This window comes from Purpureocillium takamizusanense, chromosome 2 (assembly GCF_022605165.1).
Source record: "Purpureocillium takamizusanense chromosome 2, complete sequence".
Taxonomy (NCBI): domain Eukaryota; kingdom Fungi; phylum Ascomycota; class Sordariomycetes; order Hypocreales; family Ophiocordycipitaceae; genus Purpureocillium; species Purpureocillium takamizusanense.
Window position 1 is genome coordinate 3,665,020 of NC_063069.1, and position 18,558 is coordinate 3,683,577.

The following is an 18,558-nucleotide window of genomic DNA, read 5'->3' on the forward strand; positions in this document are numbered from 1 at the left end:
ATGTAGATGTAGGATGAGGCCTTCGCGCGCGGTGAAAGGGCGAAGCCTGATAATTAGACCCATCCATGTCAATCTGAATTGCCGATTCGATTGCAGACGTTAAAGGGAACAACTTCCTCCCTCCAAAGCGCCAAGTCCTTCAGCCCCCTCCCCCTGACGAACCTAACCCTTCCCGAGGCAGGTTTCTCAAAGGCCGCTCAGCGGGCAGCACGTGTCTACGATCGTTGCGCCTCTCGCTCAGCATACAGATCCAGGATCGTTCTCCAATTCCTTTCATCCACTGACAAGGCAAGCTTGCGCATGATGGAACCCAGGTACTCGCGCTCCGTCGCGCGGACCCTTATGAGGTCGAGCATATGGTCAAGCATGTCCTCGGCGAATTGTTTGAACTGGAAAGTCGTCAACTGCGACGCGGCGACGATGCTGAAGAGTACCCGCAGCCAGGGTACCGTGGCCCTAAGCGGGTACTGGTCAGGAGAATGCCACGGAGCGTACCGGAACGCAGCATACCATGTCGCGTGTCCGGCGGGAGTCGCGGGCTCCGGCGCCTGAATCAGGGAAAAAGCCAGCGGTACTCCGCGGCGAGCAGGCGGCTCGTCTCTGCACATCAAAAGGTCAAGTTCCTGAACGGACTGAGCCTTCCAGATGTCAGACGTTTCTTTCTCGAGTCTGGAATTGCGGCTCTTGTACCGCGGGTGGGTGTTTCGCAGCTCGACTGGCACTTCCCGCTGCGGGAATATATTGCCGCTGTTTTCGGCGAGCTTGCTATTTTCTGTTACCATCAAGGCCCGACCGCTGTTGATTTGCTGTTTGGGGGTCAGCGGGACAAGGAACAGCTTCTCAAAGAGCCACACGAGGGACACAAGCCTCTTGGCGGCAGTGAGATCTGTGCAGGAGCTGTTGAGCCGCACGAGGACGTTGAACTGGGTCGAAGCGTTCAAGTGTATGAGAAAATCTCTCTGGAGGAGATCAAGGGGCCGCTGGAACGGGTGCGGCGTGTGCGGAGGCGCATCAAAACCTTGATGGGAAAAGAACGGACTGCGCAGCTTGAAGCTGTGCCACTTGTAGCCCCGTGGAGCTTGATCGCCTGGCCATGAACGGCAGGATGGCGTCACCAACCATTTATTGGGAGCTTCGTGCTCCCACACGGTGGTCTCGTCGCGTGGCTCGCTCCCCCGCTTGATACATCCCTCCTGGGTGCTGGCGTCGATGACCCGCGTCATCTCTGTGAGAATTCTGTCGATTGGGTTCTGCGCGTTTGCAGGACAAGCCCATTTCCTTTTTCCGTCAAGAGGGGCTGGTTCTCGCAGCTTTTGGCCCACCATGAAGTGCACCTCGGTGGCGAAAGATAGGTCTCGGGCGATAAGAGGCTGTGGGGGGGTTAGTCGACTCATGATGATGGTAGCGAATCTGGAAAGCATAGAAGTTGAGACTTTGTGAAAATTGAGGTGGGCCGATGAGATGTGAGAAGTGATGGCAAAGACGATGTTGTTTTCCGTGAGGAATCTGTGATGGAATGGCTTTGATGATCACTTTGGGACAGGGGATGGTGATCTCTTATATGCAGCGATGAGGCTTCATTCACGATAGTTTCCAGTCTATGGAAGAGTGTACTGTCTCAATGGAGTAATGCTGTTCATGCGAACAAGGAAGTTGGTTGCGATGCGGCATACAGAGGTCCCAGGACGCGACCCTCTGTCTACGGCAGCCATGGTAGGTTCAGTGTTTGGGCGGAGGCCGCCCCGGGCTTCAATGGACGCGGCTGGACATGTCCGTTGGTTGGGCATCGGCGAGTCCATAGAGTTGAAGAAGAACAAAAGCGCACGTTGAAGAACGGGTGAGACATGGCACATGGACGACAGGCTGTTGTCGATGTCGCCGACTCCGTACGGCTATGGGGTCTAGTGGTTTGTCTGAACGAAGGAAGCTTTAGGGAACAGAGCTCGGTCGCCCTCGCAGCGTCATAGGGAGTTTCTTTGTCTGAACTCGACTGAAAAATTCGTTGTAGGAGCGCGGCCGATGTCAATGGCCATGGGCATTGAACGGAGAGAAGGGCGGCAGTGCGACAACTCGGATCAAAGAAACAGGCCTGTGATAGCGACTGGAAAGGGGGGGCTGCAAGAGGTGGTGCGCGGGTGCCGGACCGTTTCCACGCGCGGCAATCCCACGGTCATGGCGGCGGCGAGGCCAAGACGCAAGTCGACTCGGCGTGTCATTCAATTGAAGCCACCGCCGTCGTTGTGCGCCTGCGATGAGGGTCGCTGTTGTGACTCGGCTCAAGTAGACGGCGGGAACACGGGCCGGAGTCGGGGGTCGAGTGGATCCGACGGAGCCCAGCAGGTCCCACCCAATCCCAGTCCGGCAAGCAAGACAGGCAAACAGGCTTGACATCACAGGACATGAGTGACAAGGCAGGCGCGACTGGCCAACGAATGAATGGCACCTTCCGGCCGGGCCCGCGAAAGGCGGCAGGTGAGCTGGGAGTGACTGCCGTGAAGAAAGAAGGTCCGCACTGCATTGGCGTGCATTGAATGAGGGATGGTGGGCCGCAATGGCGTCAGCGCCTTGCCATCTAAGTTGATGTCCCTGTAGGGGGTTGACTCACCCAAGCCAAGCTCAGCGCCGGGCCGCGCATCGGATCACTGTGGACTCAGTCATCGCTCACTGTCGCCAGGGACTCGTGACACTGAGCTCACCCGGGCGAGGGCGAAAAGGCTGAGGTGAACAGGAACCTGGAAGACTCCCGTCCGGCTCCTGACAAGTGTCAAATGCCAGTGGGCAATTCGATTGAATACCAGTGACCAACCACAACGCATCGTGTCCAGGGGCCGTCCGCGCCCCTCCATCGGCCCTGAGGCGGCCCGGGGGTGTCCGAACCCGGCGGCAGCAGCTCGCCCGCCCAGTGAGTCGAGGGCAGGGGAGACTCACCGACAGCGCCACGCAGCGCAGCAGCGCAGCGTTCCACAGCCCAGGACCACGGGCAGCAGCCCAGCAGCCCGGTGGCTGACGGAACGGCTGGTAACGTTAGTACGTACGTGGACTCCACCCCACCACCCCCCACCAGACATTTTCTCCCATATTATCCCGCCCGCGCATCCGGACGCTCGCTGGGCTTTGGAAGTTTTTCGCGCTTCAACAACGACTTTTGGTCTTGTTCACTGAACCTCTCAGTTGACTCTCGGGTCAATTGTTGCCTCCTCTTCGCATCTCAATCATGGCCACCATCATCCTGGGCTCCCAGTGGGGTATGTCAACGCTGTCCCTCCCTCGTTGCGACCCCGCCGCGCAATGCGCCCGCGCATGCATCGCGGGGTATTACGAGGGCGAGCCCCAACGCTGACCGTGACGCACACAGGAGACGAGGGCAAGGGCAAGCTCACCGATATCCTCTGCCCCGAGGTGCGCCTTTGCGCCCGGGCCGCTGTAAGCTGCTATGCCTCTTCCAACCTTGCGATTGCTGCTGAGACGAGACCAACCGACAGGGCGGCCATAATGCTGGGCATTCCATTGTGTGAGTATACGACGCCACTATTGCGAAATGCTTCGTTGCGATGGCAGAAGGCTGACAGCGCTGCAGAGCAAATGGTGTTTCTTACAGGTATGCGCTCGCACGCGCGCACGACATGCGACCGAACCCTCTCCGTCGACCGAACACTGACTCGTCAGCTTCCACCTTTTGCCGTCCGGCCTCGTTAACCCCAACTGCATCAACCTCATCGGCTCCGGCGTCGTCTTCCACGTTCCCAGCTTCTTCAAGGAGCTTGGCGAATTGGAGGAGAAGGGCCTCAAGACCGACGACCGCATCCTCGTCTCGGACCGCTGCCAGGTCAACTTTGACCTCCATGCCGCCGTCGATGGCCTCGAGGAAGTCGAGGTGAGCATGGCGCTGATGATACGCGGCTGTTAAAGAATCAGGCTGACACTCCAAACAGCTCGGCGCGCGCAAGATTGGTACCACCGGCCGCGGTATTGGTCCCTCGTATAGCACAAAGGCCGCCCGTAGCGGCGTCCGCATCCACGAAATCTTCGACGTGCCCACCTTCGAGCGCAAGCTGCGCCAGCTTGCGAGCGGCTACAAGAAGCGCTTTGGCGACCTGCTCAAGTACGACGTCGAGGAGGAGATTGCGCGCTTCAAGGACTACCGCCAGAAGCTCGCGCCGTACTGCATCGACGCCGTGCAGTTCATGAAGCAGGCCCAAGACAGGAACGAGAAGATACTCATCGAGGGCGCCAACGCCCTCATGCTCGACATTGACTACGGCACGTACCCCTATGTCACCAGCAGCAACACCGGTCTCGGCGGCATTTTCACCGGCCTGGCCCTGAACCCCACCAAAATTGACCGCATCATTGGCGTCGTCAAGGCCTACACCACGCGCGTCGGCGAGGGCATCTTCAAGACGGAGGACCTTGGCGAAGCCGGCACCAAGCTCCAGGAGATTGGCCGCGAGTGGGGCGTCAGCACCGGCCGCAAGCGCCGCTGCGGCTGGCTCGACCTCGTCGTTCTCAAGTACTCGGTCTCCATCAACCACTACACGGCCCTCAACCTGACCAAGCTCGATGTGCTGGACACATTCCCCGTCCTCAAGGTGGCCGTCGCCTACAAGTCCCCCGAGGGCGAGGAGCTTGACTATTTCCCCGCCGATCTGGCCTTCCTCGAGCAGTGCGAGGTCGTGTACAAGGAGTTTGAGGGCTGGCAGAAGCCCACGACTCACGCCAAGACCTTTGTACGTGCCCCTGAGAAACGTTATAGAAATCGAGGCAGAGACTGACATGACGACTGCAGTATGATCTGCCTAAGCAGGCGCGCGAGTATATTGAGTTCATTGAGCAGTACACTGGGGTAAGTGGCGGCTGGGCGAGCTTGTCTGGTGGCACGGTATGCTAATGGCGAGTGCAGGTCAAGATTGGCTGGATCGGCACCGGTCCTTCGCGCGATGACATGATTACCCGCGCTCAGTAAGCGGAGCCACGTCTGGAGCTCGCGTGTCCGACGAAACTCGAGGCGGCGTGGGCGGGTGTGACGGATACAGGTAACCAGGGCATAGACATGGGCGCTCTGGCTGGCGCCGATGCCTGGTGAATATGAAGTACTGAATGGGATTGTCCGGAACGCAACGGACCGGGAACATGTCCCGGATTCGGTGGCTGGTATAGAACTGGTAGCAAGGATAGACCTTGTTCGTCTGTTGTACGCTGTCGTGGGCTGTCGTTTATGTTATGCCTCTGTCTGGCGTCACCAGCAACTACTAACGTCAGTACTCTCCTGGTGCACTCGACTGGAGATATACTTGTCGAGCAAGTTACACCCACCGCCGCCTCGCTGGTCCAAGTTGACAGCGCAAAACTGTTCTGCAAGGTCCACACAGCTGCCATCAGGTTTGATGCCAGTGTCGGCCAAGAACTTGCATCCCTGCAAACCACCCGAAGCATCTGGGCCCCGCCAGTCTTGGGCAATCAGCAAATTCGTGTTCCTCAAGCCATGGGCTACGAACGACAACATGACACAGGCTGTATAGCCGGGTTTCTCGGGCAATGGGTGCGTGGACAACGGCCTTCAATGGGTAGCTGCCGCAGCTATAGTGGTCTACCGTATCTAGTAGGCGGTGAGACATGTCGCCCCCATTAGTTTAGGTAGGTCCTGGTGGCCGCCACAGGCAGCAGCCCCTAGTGGGGAATCGTCAACCAATCGTCACGTCACTGTCGCAGCCGCAGCCGCAGCTCCGTTCACGATCGTTGCTACTATTGATGAGCTTCAGCACACCATGTAGTCGCCGCGCTCCATCACTTTCTTCTCTCTCACTGCACTCTTTCGAGCTAATCGGGGGGTCAAAGCGTGCCTCTGGAATAACCAAGATGAGCCGCGCGAGCCAAACCCAGGACTCCGACGCTCAACGTGAGGAGGAGATTCAATATGGCGCCTCTGACTTGAGAAAGGATGAGCTGGATGACAAGTATGTCGGCATGGACGCACGACGAACTGGTGCTCTCTTGCTGACCTTCTAGATACCCCAACCGCCCGAGGAACCACTCCAAGACCCTGGCGTTTCACGATCTCTTCCTCGAGCTGTTCAACCCGCTCAATGAGAACAAGAAGCAGCCGGCGGGGGGCCCAGCAAGCAAAAAGGGCCCGCGCGGCGCCCACAGCCTGTCCCCGCAGGAGCAGCGCAGACACATCATAGAGCGGTTCATCACGCGCTGGCGTAAGGAAGTGGGCGACGACTTCTACCCGGCGCTGCGCCTCATCCTGCCGGACAAGGACCGCGACCGCGGCGTCTACGGCCTCAAGGAGAGCGCCATCGGCAAGCTACTTGTCAGGCTCATCAAGATTGACAAGAACTCTGAGGATGGCTACAACCTCCTGCATTGGAAGATCCCCGGGCAGACCATGGCCGCGCGCCTCGCGGGCGACTTTGCCGGCCGCTGCTTCGAGGTCATCTCCAAGCGCCCGATGCGGACCGACGTCGGCGATATGACCATTGCCGAAGTCAACGAGCAGCTCGACAGGTTGGCGGCGTCGTCGGGCGAGGCCGAGAATCTCCGCATCTTTGAGACGTTTTACAAGCGCATGAATGCCGAGGAGATGATGTGGCTGATCCGCATCATCCTCAAGCAGATGAAGGTGGGCGCCACGGAAAAGACGTTCCTCTACCTGTGGCACCCGGACGGCGAGGCCCTCTTCAGCGTGTCGTCGAGCCTGCGCCGCGTGTGCTGGGAGCTGTACGATCCGGAGGTGCGGCTCGAGCACGAGGAGGCGGGCATCTCCCTCATGCAGTGCTTCCAGCCGCAGCTCGCCCAGTTCCAGATGCCGGCGTCATTTCAGCGCATGATTGAGCTGTTGCGTGTCACCGAAGAGGACCCCGAGTTCTGGATCGAGGAGAAACTCGACGGCGAGCGCATGCAGATGCACATGGTCGAGGACCAAGACCACCCGGGTGGTATGCGCTTCTGCTTCTGGTCGAGAAAGGCCAAGGACTACACCTATCTATATGGCAACGGCTTCATGGATGACAATTCGGCGCTGACGAGGCACCTCAAGAATGCCTTTGCGTCGGGCGTGCGCAACCTCATTCTCGACGGCGAAATGATCACTTGGGACATGGGCATCAACAAGATTGTGCCGTTTGGGACGCTCAAGACGGCTGCCCTCTCCGAACAGCAGAACAAGTCCGACTCGGACGCCGCGGGCCACCGTCCGCTATTTCGCGTCTTCGACATTCTGTACCTCAACGACAAGCAGCTTACGCAGTACACGCTGCGCGACCGTCGACGCGCCCTCGAAAAGGCCGTCGACCCCGTTCATCGCCGCCTCGAGATCCACTCGTACACGCCCGCGACGTCGGCCGACGCCATTGAGCCCCTGCTTCGCGAGGTGGTGGCCAACGCCTCCGAGGGCCTCGTGCTCAAGAACCCGCGGTCCATGTACCGGCTCAACAGCCGCAACGACGACTGGCTCAAGGTCAAGCCCGAGTACATGTCCGAGTTTGGCGAGTCGCTCGACTGCCTCATCATCGGCGGCTACTACGGCTCCGGGCGCCGCGGCGGCATGTTGTCGAGCTTCCTGTGCGGGCTGCGCGCCACGCAGAACCACATCCAGGCGGGCGCCAACCCAGAAAAGTGCTTCAGCTTCTTCAAGGTCGGCGGCGGGTTCCGCGGCGAGGACTACGCCGAGATTCGGCACCACACCGAGGGCAAATGGATCGAGTGGGACCCCAAGAACCCGCCGTCCGAGTACATTGAGCTCGGCGGCGGCGAAGCCAAGCAGCTGGAGCGGCCGGACGTGTGGATCCGGCCCAAGGACTCGGTCGTCGTGTCCGTCAAGGCGGCCAGCGTGGGACCGTCCGATAGCTTCGCGCGGGGCATCACGCTGCGCTTCCCGCGGTTCCGCCGTCTGAGGCTCGACCGCAGCTGGGACTCGGCGCTCAACGTCGAGGAGTTCCAGGAGCTCAAGAAGAGGGTCGACGCCGAGTCCAAGGAGAAAGCCATGACGGTCGAGGACCGCAAGAGGAGGAACCCGAAGCGCGTGAAGCGCCAGGTCGTCATCGCGGGCGAGGACACGGCGCCGGTGGCGTTTGAGGGCGACAAGTCGCGTGTCTTCGAGGGCCTGCAGTTCTGCGTGCTGTCCGAGTCGCTCAAGCCGTACAAGCACACCAAGGCCCAGCTCGAAACCATTGTCAAGGAAAACGGCGGCGCCGTGTCCCAGCGCGCTGCCAAAGACATGGTTTTCATCGCGGACAAGAAGGTCGTCAAGGCGGCCAGCCTGATCAAGGACGGCAGCGTGGACATTATTCGACCCCGCTGGATCAAGGACTGCCTGGAGCAATCCAACGACGGCGTTGGCGATGCCGCCGCGGGGTACCTCCTCCCATACGAGGAATGCCACTTGTTCCACGCGACGGACGAGACGAGGGCGGCTGCGATGCACAACACGGACCAGTACGGGGACAGCTACGCGCGAGACACGTCCGTCGAGGAGCTGCGCGACGTCTTGGCCGACATGCCAAAGCTGGAGAGCCTGGGGGAGGCCTTTGACGCGTCCGTCTTCTTGCGAGAGCTGGAGGAGCGACAGAAAGGCCTAGGCGACCTACGAGGGTTCATGTTCCGGGGGTGCGTCGTGCACTTTCGGCCCGCGGAGGAGGCGGCGACGGCGGGCGCGCGGCAGCGGCTGCTGCTGAGCAAGCTGGCGCGCTATGTCGAGTACGCAGGCGGTCGTGTGGAGGATGCGCTCGGAGGCGGCGACGGGGTGGTGACGCATGTGGTGATTGTAGGGGACGACGCGATGGAGATGGGTGAGGTGGCCGACGAGGTGCGCAGGGAAGTGAGCGGCTGGCGCCGGATACCCAGGGTCGTGACGGGCGGGTGGGTGGAGGAGAGCTGGGCGGAGAAGACGAGGCTGGACGAGGAACAGTACGCGGTGCCGTGACCGATCTTGGATCTTTAAGATGAGGCTTGTAGGATTAATGTATGTAGGTATTCAGTGGTTTCCGTCATTCAGATCGCACGCCGGCCAGCCACAGCACGCACATCAGCCAACTGTGTAAGAACACTACGGCATTTCCCATCCCCATCCCTTTCTAAGTTACTTCGTAGTTAGTTACTTGCCCATGGTCAAGTACAGCCTATCGCCAATGTCGCCCAGCCCCGGGTCCAGCATGCCCTGCGGGGTGAGCCTCCCGTCCAAGCCAGCGAGCCAGAGCTCGGTGCCCTCGGGCCACTCGGCGGCGGCCTTGCGGACGCCCTCCTCTGCGCCGAGGAGGGCGAGGACGAGGACGCGGCGGGCGCCCCACTCGCGCAGGGTCTGGATGGCGGCGGCGCAGGTGCCGCCCGTGGCGATGACGGGGTCGACGATGATGGCGAGGGAGGACGGTTGCGGGGGCGGTGATGATGAGGAGGAGGAGGTTTGCGGGGGGTTGGCCTCCTTGGAGGTGGAGGTGCGGCTCGGGAGGTTGTTGTAGTACTCGACGGGGGCGAGGGTGGTTTGCTCGCGGTACATGCCGAGGTGGTGGATGGGGACGGAGACGGGGAGCATGGTTTGGACGGCTGCGAGGATTGAGTGAGTTGGTGAGTGAGCTCGAGTCACCTGGCTTGCTTGGTTTGCTCGCGTGCTCTGAAGGGTCCGCGAAGGAAAAGACGGGGGAAAGGGGGGGGGAAGGCACACGCACCGTCTACCATGGCGAGGCCAGAGCGGAGAATGGGCACGATGCACATTGTTTCGGGGGAGGTGGTGGTAGTGGTGTACGTGAAGCCCAAGGGCGTCTCATCCTATATTCAACATGGGCCCGATCCGTGTCAGCGACTCAGCGACTCAGCGACAGCAGCAGAAACAGAGCAGTGCCAAGCCACAAGGCAGAAAGGGACGACAGCCCGTTTCGCGCGCGTGCGCACGGGAGGGGAGGGGACGTACACTGGGGCCAGTTGCCGCCGTCAGGTTGCGCGCCAGGGCCTCGCAGGCGACGAGGAGGCTGATGTCGTGGACGAGGGCCTTGACGGCGCAGGAGTCGGCGGAGCGGGAGCGTAGCTGGGAGAGCTTGGCCTGGAGGCAGGGGTGGGACGAGACGTGCACGTTGGTGGGGAGGTTCGCCATGGTGGTGGGAATCTGTGACGTTGCTTGTGAGATACGGGCGTCGAATGTTGTTTTTGTTTGTGTCTGTGTTGCTGCTTGTGCCGCGAGCTGTCGTTGTCGGATGTAGGTACGAAGAAGTATCGTGGAGGGGGAAAACGAGGGGGAGAGAGAGATTGAGAGATTCGGCAAGCTACCAAAGTACAAGTATATAGAGAGAATGAGAGCGGGAGTGAGAGAGGTATGGATGTCTGAGCTGGAGAAGCAGTGTGAGTGTCAATCACCACGGCGATGATGGGGCGACGTGGCCGAGGAGAGGGAAGAGGAAGAGAGGCGGGAAGGAGGGAGGACGGGAGGAGGAGGAGGAGGGGCACGGGTGGTGTTGTATGTACGTTCGTAGGTGCTGCGTGCGGTGTGCTGCCGGGCTGCTTGCTTGCTGTTGCGGAGGCGGCGGTCGGTCGGTGAGCGGCTGCAGCTGGAGCTGCTGATTGCCATAGGCTTGAACGGCGGCGATTGGGGTAGAGGCCGTGCCTGCGGATCAGGGACAGCTCCGCTGGAGGCTGGACGTGGTCAGTGCGGGGCGGGGGAGGGGCATCGACAGCTGAGGCCGGGGGGGGGGGTTTGTTGTTGATCTGCCCAGGGATCCATTAGTGAATACGGGTGGACGGGCGGCTGTTGCGCCAACAAGCCGTAAGGGTGGATGCGACACGGGAGGTGCCTCGATTCAGGCAGGCCTCATCCCGTCGAGTGCCGGGGTAGCTATTGCAGGCAACGCTGTAACTACCTACTAGGTAAGTGACCGGGCACTCAAACGGGCACACACCACAGTACGTTACGGGCACATAAAGGTTTGATGTCGTGTAACGATCGCGGCACACCTGCTCAGTGTGACTCCCCTCGGGGTGCCATCGCAACCCCCAGCTCTCCGCTCACTCCTCCCATCATCCCGTCGCCTCCACAATGCCCAACGTCCCTCCCTCCGCTAAACGAGGTCCAACTGTCATGCCAAACGGGCGAGAAATGCTAGCCAGTCAAGCCAGTGCCAGTGCCTGCGCCGAGAAGATTGCCATCCTGCACCTTCTCCACGAGGTCCCCCAACTACCTTCCAAAAATTCGCCCACGAGTGCGACGTCATCGTCCTCGCCCCCGTCGGCTTCAAACCATTATTCGCTGCCGTTTGAACGAGAACGAAATCTATGCAGCACGCTTGCGTTTCTGTCATGCACCAAAGACGATCCAACCCGAATACCGGCACTCTGTCTCCACGAGTGTCCGAGTCCAACCCAGCCCGCCTTGAATGTGCTTGTTGCCGTCAACTCGGCCCGGTTCGGCGATGGTCTCGCGACATTGCAGAAAATCGAGGCGGGCTTTGGAAAGATATTCTCGTTGCTTTCCCAAGTGCCACATAGTGAGCAGTTTCCATCTGCAAGTTTTCGCGTGGTATTGATGCGTTTCATTGTCTAGATGTAGAGCGTGACGTTTTCGCCGCCATCGTCGAGATGTGCACCAAGAGGATACAGGAGCGAACACATCTCCTCGACAAACAGGCGACGAGACAGACCCTGAGACAGCTCTTGCAGGAAGCTATGCTAGCGCTTCCGTCCCGCGCTCCATTCTTGGATAGGTCAAGAAAGGTACTGGGCAAGATTGATCGATGGCTTCACTATCAGGCCCCGTCGCGTTTGCAAGACATGGTGGAGAGCATCCAACACTTGGCGCGGCTGGACGGCCTACCCGGCATGCTGGACTCAATTCCGAACCGACAAATGGACCCCGGCTCACGAAGTAGCCTGCTGAACATGATAAGGAAGCTTGCGCGGTACCGCGATGCGGCTAGATATCTGTGTCGCACGGCCAAGAAGTTTGCCATCGTGAGACGGATGGAGATGAAGATTGCTGCCCTTCCTCGCCAGGCTTTCGGGACGACGCCCTCGCTGTCCAAAACCGAGGAGCCGCCGAGCACATTCGCAGGGATGCAAGTGTCCAAGAAGCAAAAAAAGCAGCTCGGCCAATGCTTAGGCCTTCTTGGGCGTTCCGAAAAGGATGCTGTCAAGAAGATTATGGAGCGAAAGCGCAGCGTCCTATCCGAAGCAAAGGTCCATGCCGAGATACAGCTCATCCACTATTTCGAAACACCGCGCTCCCAACCATACCCGCGGGTCATTTGTTCCAGCAAAGATGCTTGCTTTCTTTGCAACGCCTTCATCACCATGCACAAAAAGTTTTACACGCCGCGATGCCACGGCAAGCTATATCCGGGATGGCGTCTGCCGCTCTTCACGCCGGGGGGCGACCTCGAACGGCGCTTCGTCAACACGTTGAGCAACATCGTACAGCAAAGCCTGACCTTGACCTTGCAGAGACGAAAGAAGATCATGAACCCGTATCCGCTTGAGAGTACAGTGCCCACCATTGTACTTTCGGACTCGACAATCGTCAGTTCGGAACATGTTGCCGTCGATGACGCGGAAGGCGGCGCGTTGCAAATAAGGGCGGAGTCGTCTCTCTCGCCCGGCAGGGCCCCTCCCAAAGAGCAGGCGGCTGCCCATTACTCTGACGAGGGGCCGTGCCAATCTACTGATGCACACCGGCGTGACGAGGCCGTCCCGGTGCACATCGAACCTGCCATTCGGTCAACAAAGCCAGCTGTGCTACCGCTTGGCAAACAACTCGCTGTAACCGTGCCGGCTAATAATGCCTCGCCGGCGCTGTACGAAGCTTGGCCACTAGAGCTGCAAATCGAGTACTCGGCTCCAGCGCCCGACCGTGGGAAAACCCTGCTTTGCCACCTCGAGCGGCTTAAAGATGACGATGCAGAGGCGGTGAGGAACACTCGGAATGCTACGATACTGGATGGGACCTTGTTGTGGGAGAGCGTCACCCTACGCCCAGAGGATTTCCACGACTTTTATATCAGCGCTGGAGGCACTTTGCTCCGTGTTAGTCTGGCGTAGGCACTTCGTAGATCGTACATACGAAGTAGCCGCAGTGTTGAATCGCTCAATTAGTGGGCGCATAAAGCGCAGTACTAGGTACTTTAGGTAGTACTCCGGTGGCGCCCGCAACAGGTCCCATCAGTGAGATGCGCGTGCCTTCGGCCACCTAACACAGGGCACCGCATGTGCCGGCAGCCGAAGCCGGAGCCACTGGGCTGAATCGCCGCCATCAAGTCCAGGCCCAGAGCGTTGCTTCGGGCACCCGGCAGATGATCCGGGTGGGCCGGCTGGCCTATAGGCTATGACGGCACCACAAACACCCGCTAGCTAGACTGCCGCTATCCGGACCCATCGACTCCCGTCAGAAAACAACAGCAAGGACTCCGCGTCTTTCCATCCACCGCGCCGTTGTAACCACCTCGCCTCAACATGACACCGCGTCGCCGTCTAGCACGACATCTTGCACGATGAGCGCGCGCGAGTACCCCTCCGCGGGTCAGACTCCGCGCGAAGCCTCTCCGAGTCGCCGCCATCCCACCAGCGAGGCGGTCGCCTACGACGCCCCCGGCAGCTACCACAATGTCGACGACGTCCACACCGCCGTGCCCGAGGCCGATCCCGCGTCCGGGTATATGAGGCGCATCACTTCCGAAGAGTGCCACGACTGCGAAGACGGCGATGCGGATGCGGTACCTTCGCGACGGCGCAGCCCCGGCCGCGCGCCCGCCCGCAAAACGAGCTCGGCCAGCAGCAGCAGACGGCCGAAGCAGCCAGCCAGCGTCGCAAACGACGACTGCTACACGGCGCCCGACTGCTGGGCCAACCTCGACGAGCTCGCCGCTGCGTCGCCTGTGCAGAATGTCACCGACGGGCCCATATACCGACACCACAGCCTCGAAGAGACGCGCAGCCGCGACCAAGAGGACCGTCGGAGTCACTCGTCCCGCGGACGACACCAAGACGCCGTGCCCCCCGTGGCAGGGAGCGACAGCTATGACAAACAGACACACATATCCTCGCTTGCGACCCAAATATACACGCTCTCCTATTTAGTCTTCTTTTCCCTGCTCGGCACCCTCGCGCGTGTCGGCCTCACCGCGCTGACGCACTATCCCGACACGCCCGTCATTTTTACTACCATCTGGGCCAACTTCGGCGGCAGCCTCATCATGGGCTTCCTCGGCGAGGACCGCATGCTGTTCCGCTACGAGTGGGGTACACCCGCGTACGACAGAGTGCTCGAACGCGCAAAGCGTGAAGATGAAGAGAGCGCTGGCACGTCGGGCGGATCGGGACCCGCCGCTTCTGCAACCAAGGAAGCCGTAGTGGACCTTGCGGCAGCAAAGAAGGCGCATCTTGCGACCAAGAAGACGATTCCGCTCTACATTGGTCTGGCTACGGGCTTTTGTGGCAGCTTTACCAGCTTCTCGACCTTTATTCGCGACGTCTTCCTCGCCATGTCCAACGACATGGTGGCGCCCGGGTTTGGCACACAGGCGGTAAGCCGCAACGGCGGCTACTCCTTTATGGCGATGCTGGCCGTCATCATAACCACGGTCTGCCTCTCGCTTGGTGGCCTGTTTGTCGGAGCACACCTTGCCATCGCGTCGGAACGCTTCACTCCGTCGATACCATTCCGCATCGCGCGCCGCATCCTCGACCCACTCGCCGTCTTCCTCGGCTGGGGTTGCTGGCTCGGCGCCGTGCTGCTATCCATATTTCCGCCGCACGACAATTGGCGCGGGCGGGCGACATTTGCGCTCGTCTTCGCGCCGCTGGGCTGCCTCCTGCGCTTTTATCTCTCGCTGTGGCTCAACGGACGGTTCGCCTGCTTCCCGCTGGGCACCTTTACGGCCAACATCTTTGGCACGGCGGTGTTGGGCATGGCGTGGGACATCGCCAATGTCCCCGTTGGCGGGCTCGTCGGGTGCCAGGTGCTGCAGGGCGTCGAGGACGGCTTCTGCGGCTGCCTGACGACCGTGTCCACGTGGGTCGCCGAGCTGAGCAGCCTGAGGAGGAGGAATGCGTACGTCTACGGCACGGCGAGCGTGGTGGCGGCGTTTGCGGTCATGGTGGCGGTCATGGGCGGGCTGCGGTGGACGGATGGGTTTGCGGCGCTCAACTGCCATTGATCTTGATGGCAGCTGATGTCAATCTACCAGGATCCCCTTGCAATTACATTATTCGTGAGCTGTTGCTCGTTATCAAAGTGGCTGAAGTGTTCCCTCTTGAAGCGGCTGGGGAGCATGTTGCAACCCATCAACACAACACATACATCGGACGGGCCGTGTATATGTACCTGATTCTTAAACTTATTCCCCGGAATTATTAGCAGGGACATTCGCGATGCTTGAATCCTGTTAACCTCGGCGGTTGGTTGATGGGAGGTGCAGCGGGGGCAGCGGTTTAGGGGAGTTGCTGGCCAGCTGCCGCCAGCTGTTGGTCGGGTGGTTCAGGCGGCTCTGGCAAGCAGAAGCAGGTAGCCCTGGACCAGAACCTGGAACCTCAGGCACCTTATGATTCACTCGCTGGCCCTGCCTTACGTTGCCAAAATTTCCCTCCGCACCCTGCGGGCCGAGTGCACGCACTCGTTTTGGCACAGCCCCTCCATCTCGGCTGCTTTCTATCACTTCCATGACACCCATTTATCTTGCGCACTGTTGGCCGCCTCCTCTGACCCTCTCCATCGACGCCATGGCCACCTCGGGCGCATATTCCATCACGCAGCCCATGTGCGCGGCTCGACAAGGTGGCAAGCCCTGCAGCGGGATCCCGCGCGTCCCATGCCCCAAATGCCTCGTCGTGGCGGTTTGTCTCCCGCTTTACTACTATGTGACGGCTCGAGCATCGCTAACAGTGACCCGATTGATAGTACTGTGATTCTGCCTGCCTCAAGCGCGACTGGGGCATGCACAAGCGTGATTGCTGTGCTGAAATACCGGACGATAGAGGCCCTCCTCCGACAGTTGACACCAGGAGCAGGAAGTGCTTTTGGTCGATAGAACCGGCCACTGATATGATCAATCTCGAGAAGAACGAAGGTGTCGGGTTTGACGACGAGCTGCGTCTGCTGCTCACCGGCTGTACGTGTCCCATCCCTACTTCTCTTGGAAGCCACATGCTGACCATGCACGTAGTCACTGCCTTCCGCCACTTCATCTACGCCATCACCAAGCTGCCCAAGCAGGCCAACCCGAAGATCAAGCTGTTTCTCAACGAATGCGACTTTCCACATAGCATGCGGGCGTTCATAGCCCTCCACCTGCTCAGCACGCGCAGCGGCGACCCAGCCATGAACGCAGAGGCCGTCATCCACTCGTGGTACTCGAGCCGCGTGCCCAAGGCCATTTGGCAACACATTCGCTCCATTGTGGACCGACCTGTTGTCACTGTGCTAGCGAATGTTGGAAAACACGGGCAAGGGCAGGAAAACGGCCCAGAAGCACCTTGTCGTTCCCGCCTAAAAGAGGGACGCTTCCAGATGGACACGGAATTTACCGCAGCGCAGTGGCAGGAGATCTGGGGGCGCCTCTGCGAGCCTGGGACCATTATGGTGCCCAAGGCGACCGTGATTCGTTTCCTGGACGTGCGGAAGCATTCAAATCCCGCCGTCGTGTACAAGGCAAGGATGACCAGGGCGAGGCAGATGGGGCTCCAGAAGTGGCAGTTTGACGGCTGCCTTTTGCCCTACGCGCACCCACGCGATGACTTTGACACCGTCAACCCGTGAGTCTCTCCCATATGTGCCTCAGGTAACTTAGCTAACCGCACTATTCAAGTTTGTTCCTCCATAAAAACACGACGTTTCCTCCTGGCGCGACCCAGGAGCCAATGGGAGAGTGGCCAATGGAGTATCTCGACAACACCGAGTCTCCAGCTCCAAACGACGTCTACGGCAAGCTCTTTTACTACTTGCGCAGCCTGCTGCTTGAGTTCCAGCAGCGATTGCAGACACTTGACGTGTATGTGCAGCTCACGAGCGAGTCCGCTGGCCAACTCGTGCATTGGGAGGATGATGCCATTGCGCGCGAACCCTTCGACCGTATTGCCATAGGAGACCTGTGGGATATGCACCCGCTTCTTACGCTCGTGGCGTTTTCACGCATCTTGGCACATCGAGACGAGAACCCGAACGCGGCCCTTTTGGCTCACACGGCCGGCTGTTTGTTTCACAATGACCCAGTGGTGTCCAAAGACAAGGACAGAGAAGAGGAGTTCATGTACAAGCCAACCAAGACGGTTCTTGACGAGTACGCGCCGCCGGTGCCAGCCGACATATCACACGACGACCCCAAGAGCATCCGGCGCAACCTAGGTCTTTTGATGTGGAGAAATTGGGATCGCTTCGCCGCCAAATACTTTTCTTCGCCCGAACGATTTGCCTACCGGTCGCTGATGCCGTTGGACAACCCGGTCATAGAACATGAAAGCGTATTCCAAGCCGGATTCCTGGGGATGATTCCACGCGAAAAGCACAGGGTGGTGCCGCGCTGGCCCTTGCGCTTGGTCCACGGCAACTCCTCGAAGCCTTCGCTCCGCGACTTCAACCGCTATATGAGTTGGGGTACTCACCCTACTCGCCTTTCGGTTCGCTGGATGGAATGGGTCTTCTCCGGGCAAGATCCGCGCGATGCTGAGTGGGAGCTCTGGATGGCGTTTAGCCAGCAAAGGTCTCCGGAGGAGTGTTTGCGTTTGCTCAAAGACAAGGTCAACGGCGTGAGCGCCTCCCGTGGTGGTAGTGACGACGAGGTCACAATCAAGCAAGTCGAGGAAGGCATGGGAAACATGAGTCTTCAGATGTCGATCGAGAGGGCGTCGGGCGATTCCACCGAATTCATGGATCCCTTCTTGACTGATGATCTGGGTAGCGAGGTGGGACAGTCGCCTATGGCAGCCAAGACTGCTGGTGGCGGCGGCGGTCACAGCGTTGGTCGCCGTGCTGGCCATTCTACTGGCAGTGTCTTCTCCGGAGACAAGAGCTCCCACACCCTCGACGTGGAAGAAGTCTCGGAACCCGAGGAGGCTCAGTCCACGAAAAAAGCCAAGAAGAAAAAGAAGAAGAAGAAGGCCAAGGATCAGTAAGCAGGATCGAGGCTCGGCGTAGCGAAGGAGCGAAACAGATGTTGAGTATTAGCGTTCTGGCTAGCAATCATAGTGAAGGAATAGAAGCGTATGAATCATGTCTGTTCTTCCCCCCCGGCGCATCGATATGTTGCCGGCGTGCACAGCCATATCGTAACAAATGCCATGACCTGTGGACATGATGCAAGTACTACTAAGTGATTTGTGAGGTTGTCCTGTCTCTCCAAGCAAAGCACCCCCCGAATTGGCGTCGTTGACGTGCCCCGTACTCCACCGGCCGGACAGGCGGAGGGTTCCCCGCACCCCACCGCCGCCGCCGTTGATCACTGACCGACGTTGAACATTTGCGCCAGCCATGCCTGTCCCCAACACGCCAACGTAGGGTCAGACGGGTGTGCGCACCCCCAAACCCCCTGACGGGTCTGGCCGGTACTTTTCCCCGGAAAGGGATGATGATGAACCGACCGAGCGTGGCACGCA

General features: G+C 59.8%; 7 protein-coding genes across 8 annotated transcripts; 5 read left to right on the forward strand and 2 right to left on the reverse strand.

Annotated features, from left to right (window-relative positions):
• Positions 1–64: 64 nt before the first annotated feature.
• JDV02_002900 (uncharacterized protein) lies at positions 65–1,846 on the reverse strand (the record flags this gene model as incomplete). The annotated part of the gene is made up of 2 exons (XM_047983977.1): positions 65–1,370; positions 1,826–1,846. 2 exons carry the CDS (start codon positions 1,844–1,846, stop codon positions 216–218), a joined length of 1,176 nt encoding a protein of 391 aa, XP_047839949.1. The 3' UTR covers positions 65–215.
• A 1,245-nt stretch (positions 1,847–3,091) lies between these two features.
• Positions 3,092–5,453, forward strand: ADE12 (Adenylosuccinate synthase). Of its 2 annotated transcripts, XM_047983978.1 has the most exons (8): positions 3,092–3,245; positions 3,356–3,423; positions 3,483–3,511; positions 3,578–3,598; positions 3,667–3,874; positions 3,933–4,727; positions 4,787–4,843; positions 4,901–5,453. In XM_047983978.1, the coding sequence occupies exons 1-8, from the start codon at positions 3,215–3,217 to the stop codon at positions 4,961–4,963; spliced, it is 1,272 nt and encodes a 423-aa protein (XP_047839950.1). In that variant the 5' UTR covers positions 3,092–3,214; the 3' UTR covers positions 4,964–5,453. The 2 variants fall into 2 exon arrangements, with proteins under 2 accessions (XP_047839950.1, XP_047839951.1); XM_047983979.1 differs by having other exon boundaries at positions 3,138–3,423; positions 4,901–5,311.
• Positions 5,454–5,669: 216 nt separating this feature from the next.
• Positions 5,670–9,025, forward strand: LIG4 (DNA ligase (ATP)). Its single transcript, XM_047983980.1, has 2 exons — positions 5,670–5,954; positions 6,007–9,025. The coding sequence occupies exons 1-2, from the start codon at positions 5,749–5,751 to the stop codon at positions 8,921–8,923; spliced, it is 3,123 nt and encodes a 1,040-aa protein (XP_047839952.1). The 5' UTR covers positions 5,670–5,748; the 3' UTR covers positions 8,924–9,025.
• Positions 8,930–10,473, reverse strand: JDV02_002903 (Uracil phosphoribosyltransferase). The gene is made up of 3 exons (XM_047983981.1): positions 9,905–10,473; positions 9,663–9,762; positions 8,930–9,540 (listed from the first exon to the last, which is right to left on the reverse strand). The coding sequence occupies exons 1-3, from the start codon at positions 10,082–10,084 to the stop codon at positions 9,095–9,097; spliced, it is 726 nt and encodes a 241-aa protein (XP_047839953.1). The 5' UTR covers positions 10,085–10,473; the 3' UTR covers positions 8,930–9,094.
• A 1,086-nt stretch (positions 10,474–11,559) lies between these two features.
• JDV02_002904 (uncharacterized protein) lies at positions 11,560–13,014 on the forward strand (the record flags this gene model as incomplete). Its single annotated transcript, XM_047983982.1, has 1 exon — positions 11,560–13,014. One exon carries the CDS (start codon positions 11,560–11,562, stop codon positions 13,012–13,014), a length of 1,455 nt encoding a protein of 484 aa, XP_047839954.1.
• Positions 13,015–13,365: 351 nt separating this feature from the next.
• On the forward strand, positions 13,366–15,455 carry JDV02_002905 (uncharacterized protein). The gene has a single exon (XM_047983983.1). It carries the CDS (start codon positions 13,464–13,466, stop codon positions 15,126–15,128), a length of 1,665 nt encoding a protein of 554 aa, XP_047839955.1. The 5' UTR covers positions 13,366–13,463; the 3' UTR covers positions 15,129–15,455.
• Positions 15,456–15,607: 152 nt separating this feature from the next.
• On the forward strand, positions 15,608–18,162 carry JDV02_002906 (uncharacterized protein). Its single transcript, XM_047983984.1, has 4 exons — positions 15,608–15,804; positions 15,869–16,079; positions 16,134–16,722; positions 16,776–18,162. The coding sequence occupies exons 1-4, from the start codon at positions 15,631–15,633 to the stop codon at positions 18,076–18,078; spliced, it is 2,277 nt and encodes a 758-aa protein (XP_047839956.1). The 5' UTR covers positions 15,608–15,630; the 3' UTR covers positions 18,079–18,162.
• The last annotated feature ends 396 nt before the right edge of the window (positions 18,163–18,558 follow it).

What these genes read in the sequence shown, in the direction of transcription:
- JDV02_002906 (XM_047983984.1), top strand. Translation starts at nt 15,631, where the DNA reads ATGACACCCATTTATCTTGCGCACTGTTGGCCGCCTCCTCTGACCCTC. An exon ending in GCGTCTGCTGCTCACCGGCT is followed by an intron (nt 16,080 to 16,133) that starts GTACGTGTCCCA and finishes CCATGCACGTAG; the next exon opens with TCACTGCCTTCCGCCACTTC. An exon ending in GACTTTGACACCGTCAACCC is followed by an intron (nt 16,723 to 16,775) that starts GTGAGTCTCTCC and finishes GCACTATTCAAG; the next exon opens with TTTGTTCCTCCATAAAAACA.
- LIG4 (XM_047983980.1), top strand. Translation starts at nt 5,749, where the DNA reads ATGAGCTTCAGCACACCATGTAGTCGCCGCGCTCCATCACTTTCTTCT. An exon ending in AAGGATGAGCTGGATGACAA is followed by an intron (nt 5,955 to 6,006) that starts GTATGTCGGCAT and finishes CTGACCTTCTAG; the next exon opens with ATACCCCAACCGCCCGAGGA.
- JDV02_002905 (XM_047983983.1), top strand. Translation starts at nt 13,464, where the DNA reads ATGAGCGCGCGCGAGTACCCCTCCGCGGGTCAGACTCCGCGCGAAGCC.
- ADE12 (XM_047983979.1), top strand. Translation starts at nt 3,289, where the DNA reads ATGCGCCCGCGCATGCATCGCGGGGTATTACGAGGGCGAGCCCCAACG. An exon ending in AATGCTGGGCATTCCATTGT is followed by an intron (nt 3,512 to 3,577) that starts GTGAGTATACGA and finishes ACAGCGCTGCAG; the next exon opens with AGCAAATGGTGTTTCTTACA. An exon ending in CGACTCACGCCAAGACCTTT is followed by an intron (nt 4,728 to 4,786) that starts GTACGTGCCCCT and finishes TGACGACTGCAG; the next exon opens with TATGATCTGCCTAAGCAGGC.
- JDV02_002903 (XM_047983981.1), bottom strand. Translation starts at nt 10,084, where the DNA reads ATGGCGAACCTCCCCACCAACGTGCACGTCTCGTCCCACCCCTGCCTC. An exon ending in CGGCGGCAACTGGCCCCAGT is followed by an intron (nt 9,763 to 9,904) that starts GTACGTCCCCTC and finishes TGTTGAATATAG; the next exon opens with GATGAGACGCCCTTGGGCTT. An exon ending in TGGCCTCGCCATGGTAGACG is followed by an intron (nt 9,541 to 9,662) that starts GTGCGTGTGCCT and finishes CAATCCTCGCAG; the next exon opens with CCGTCCAAACCATGCTCCCC.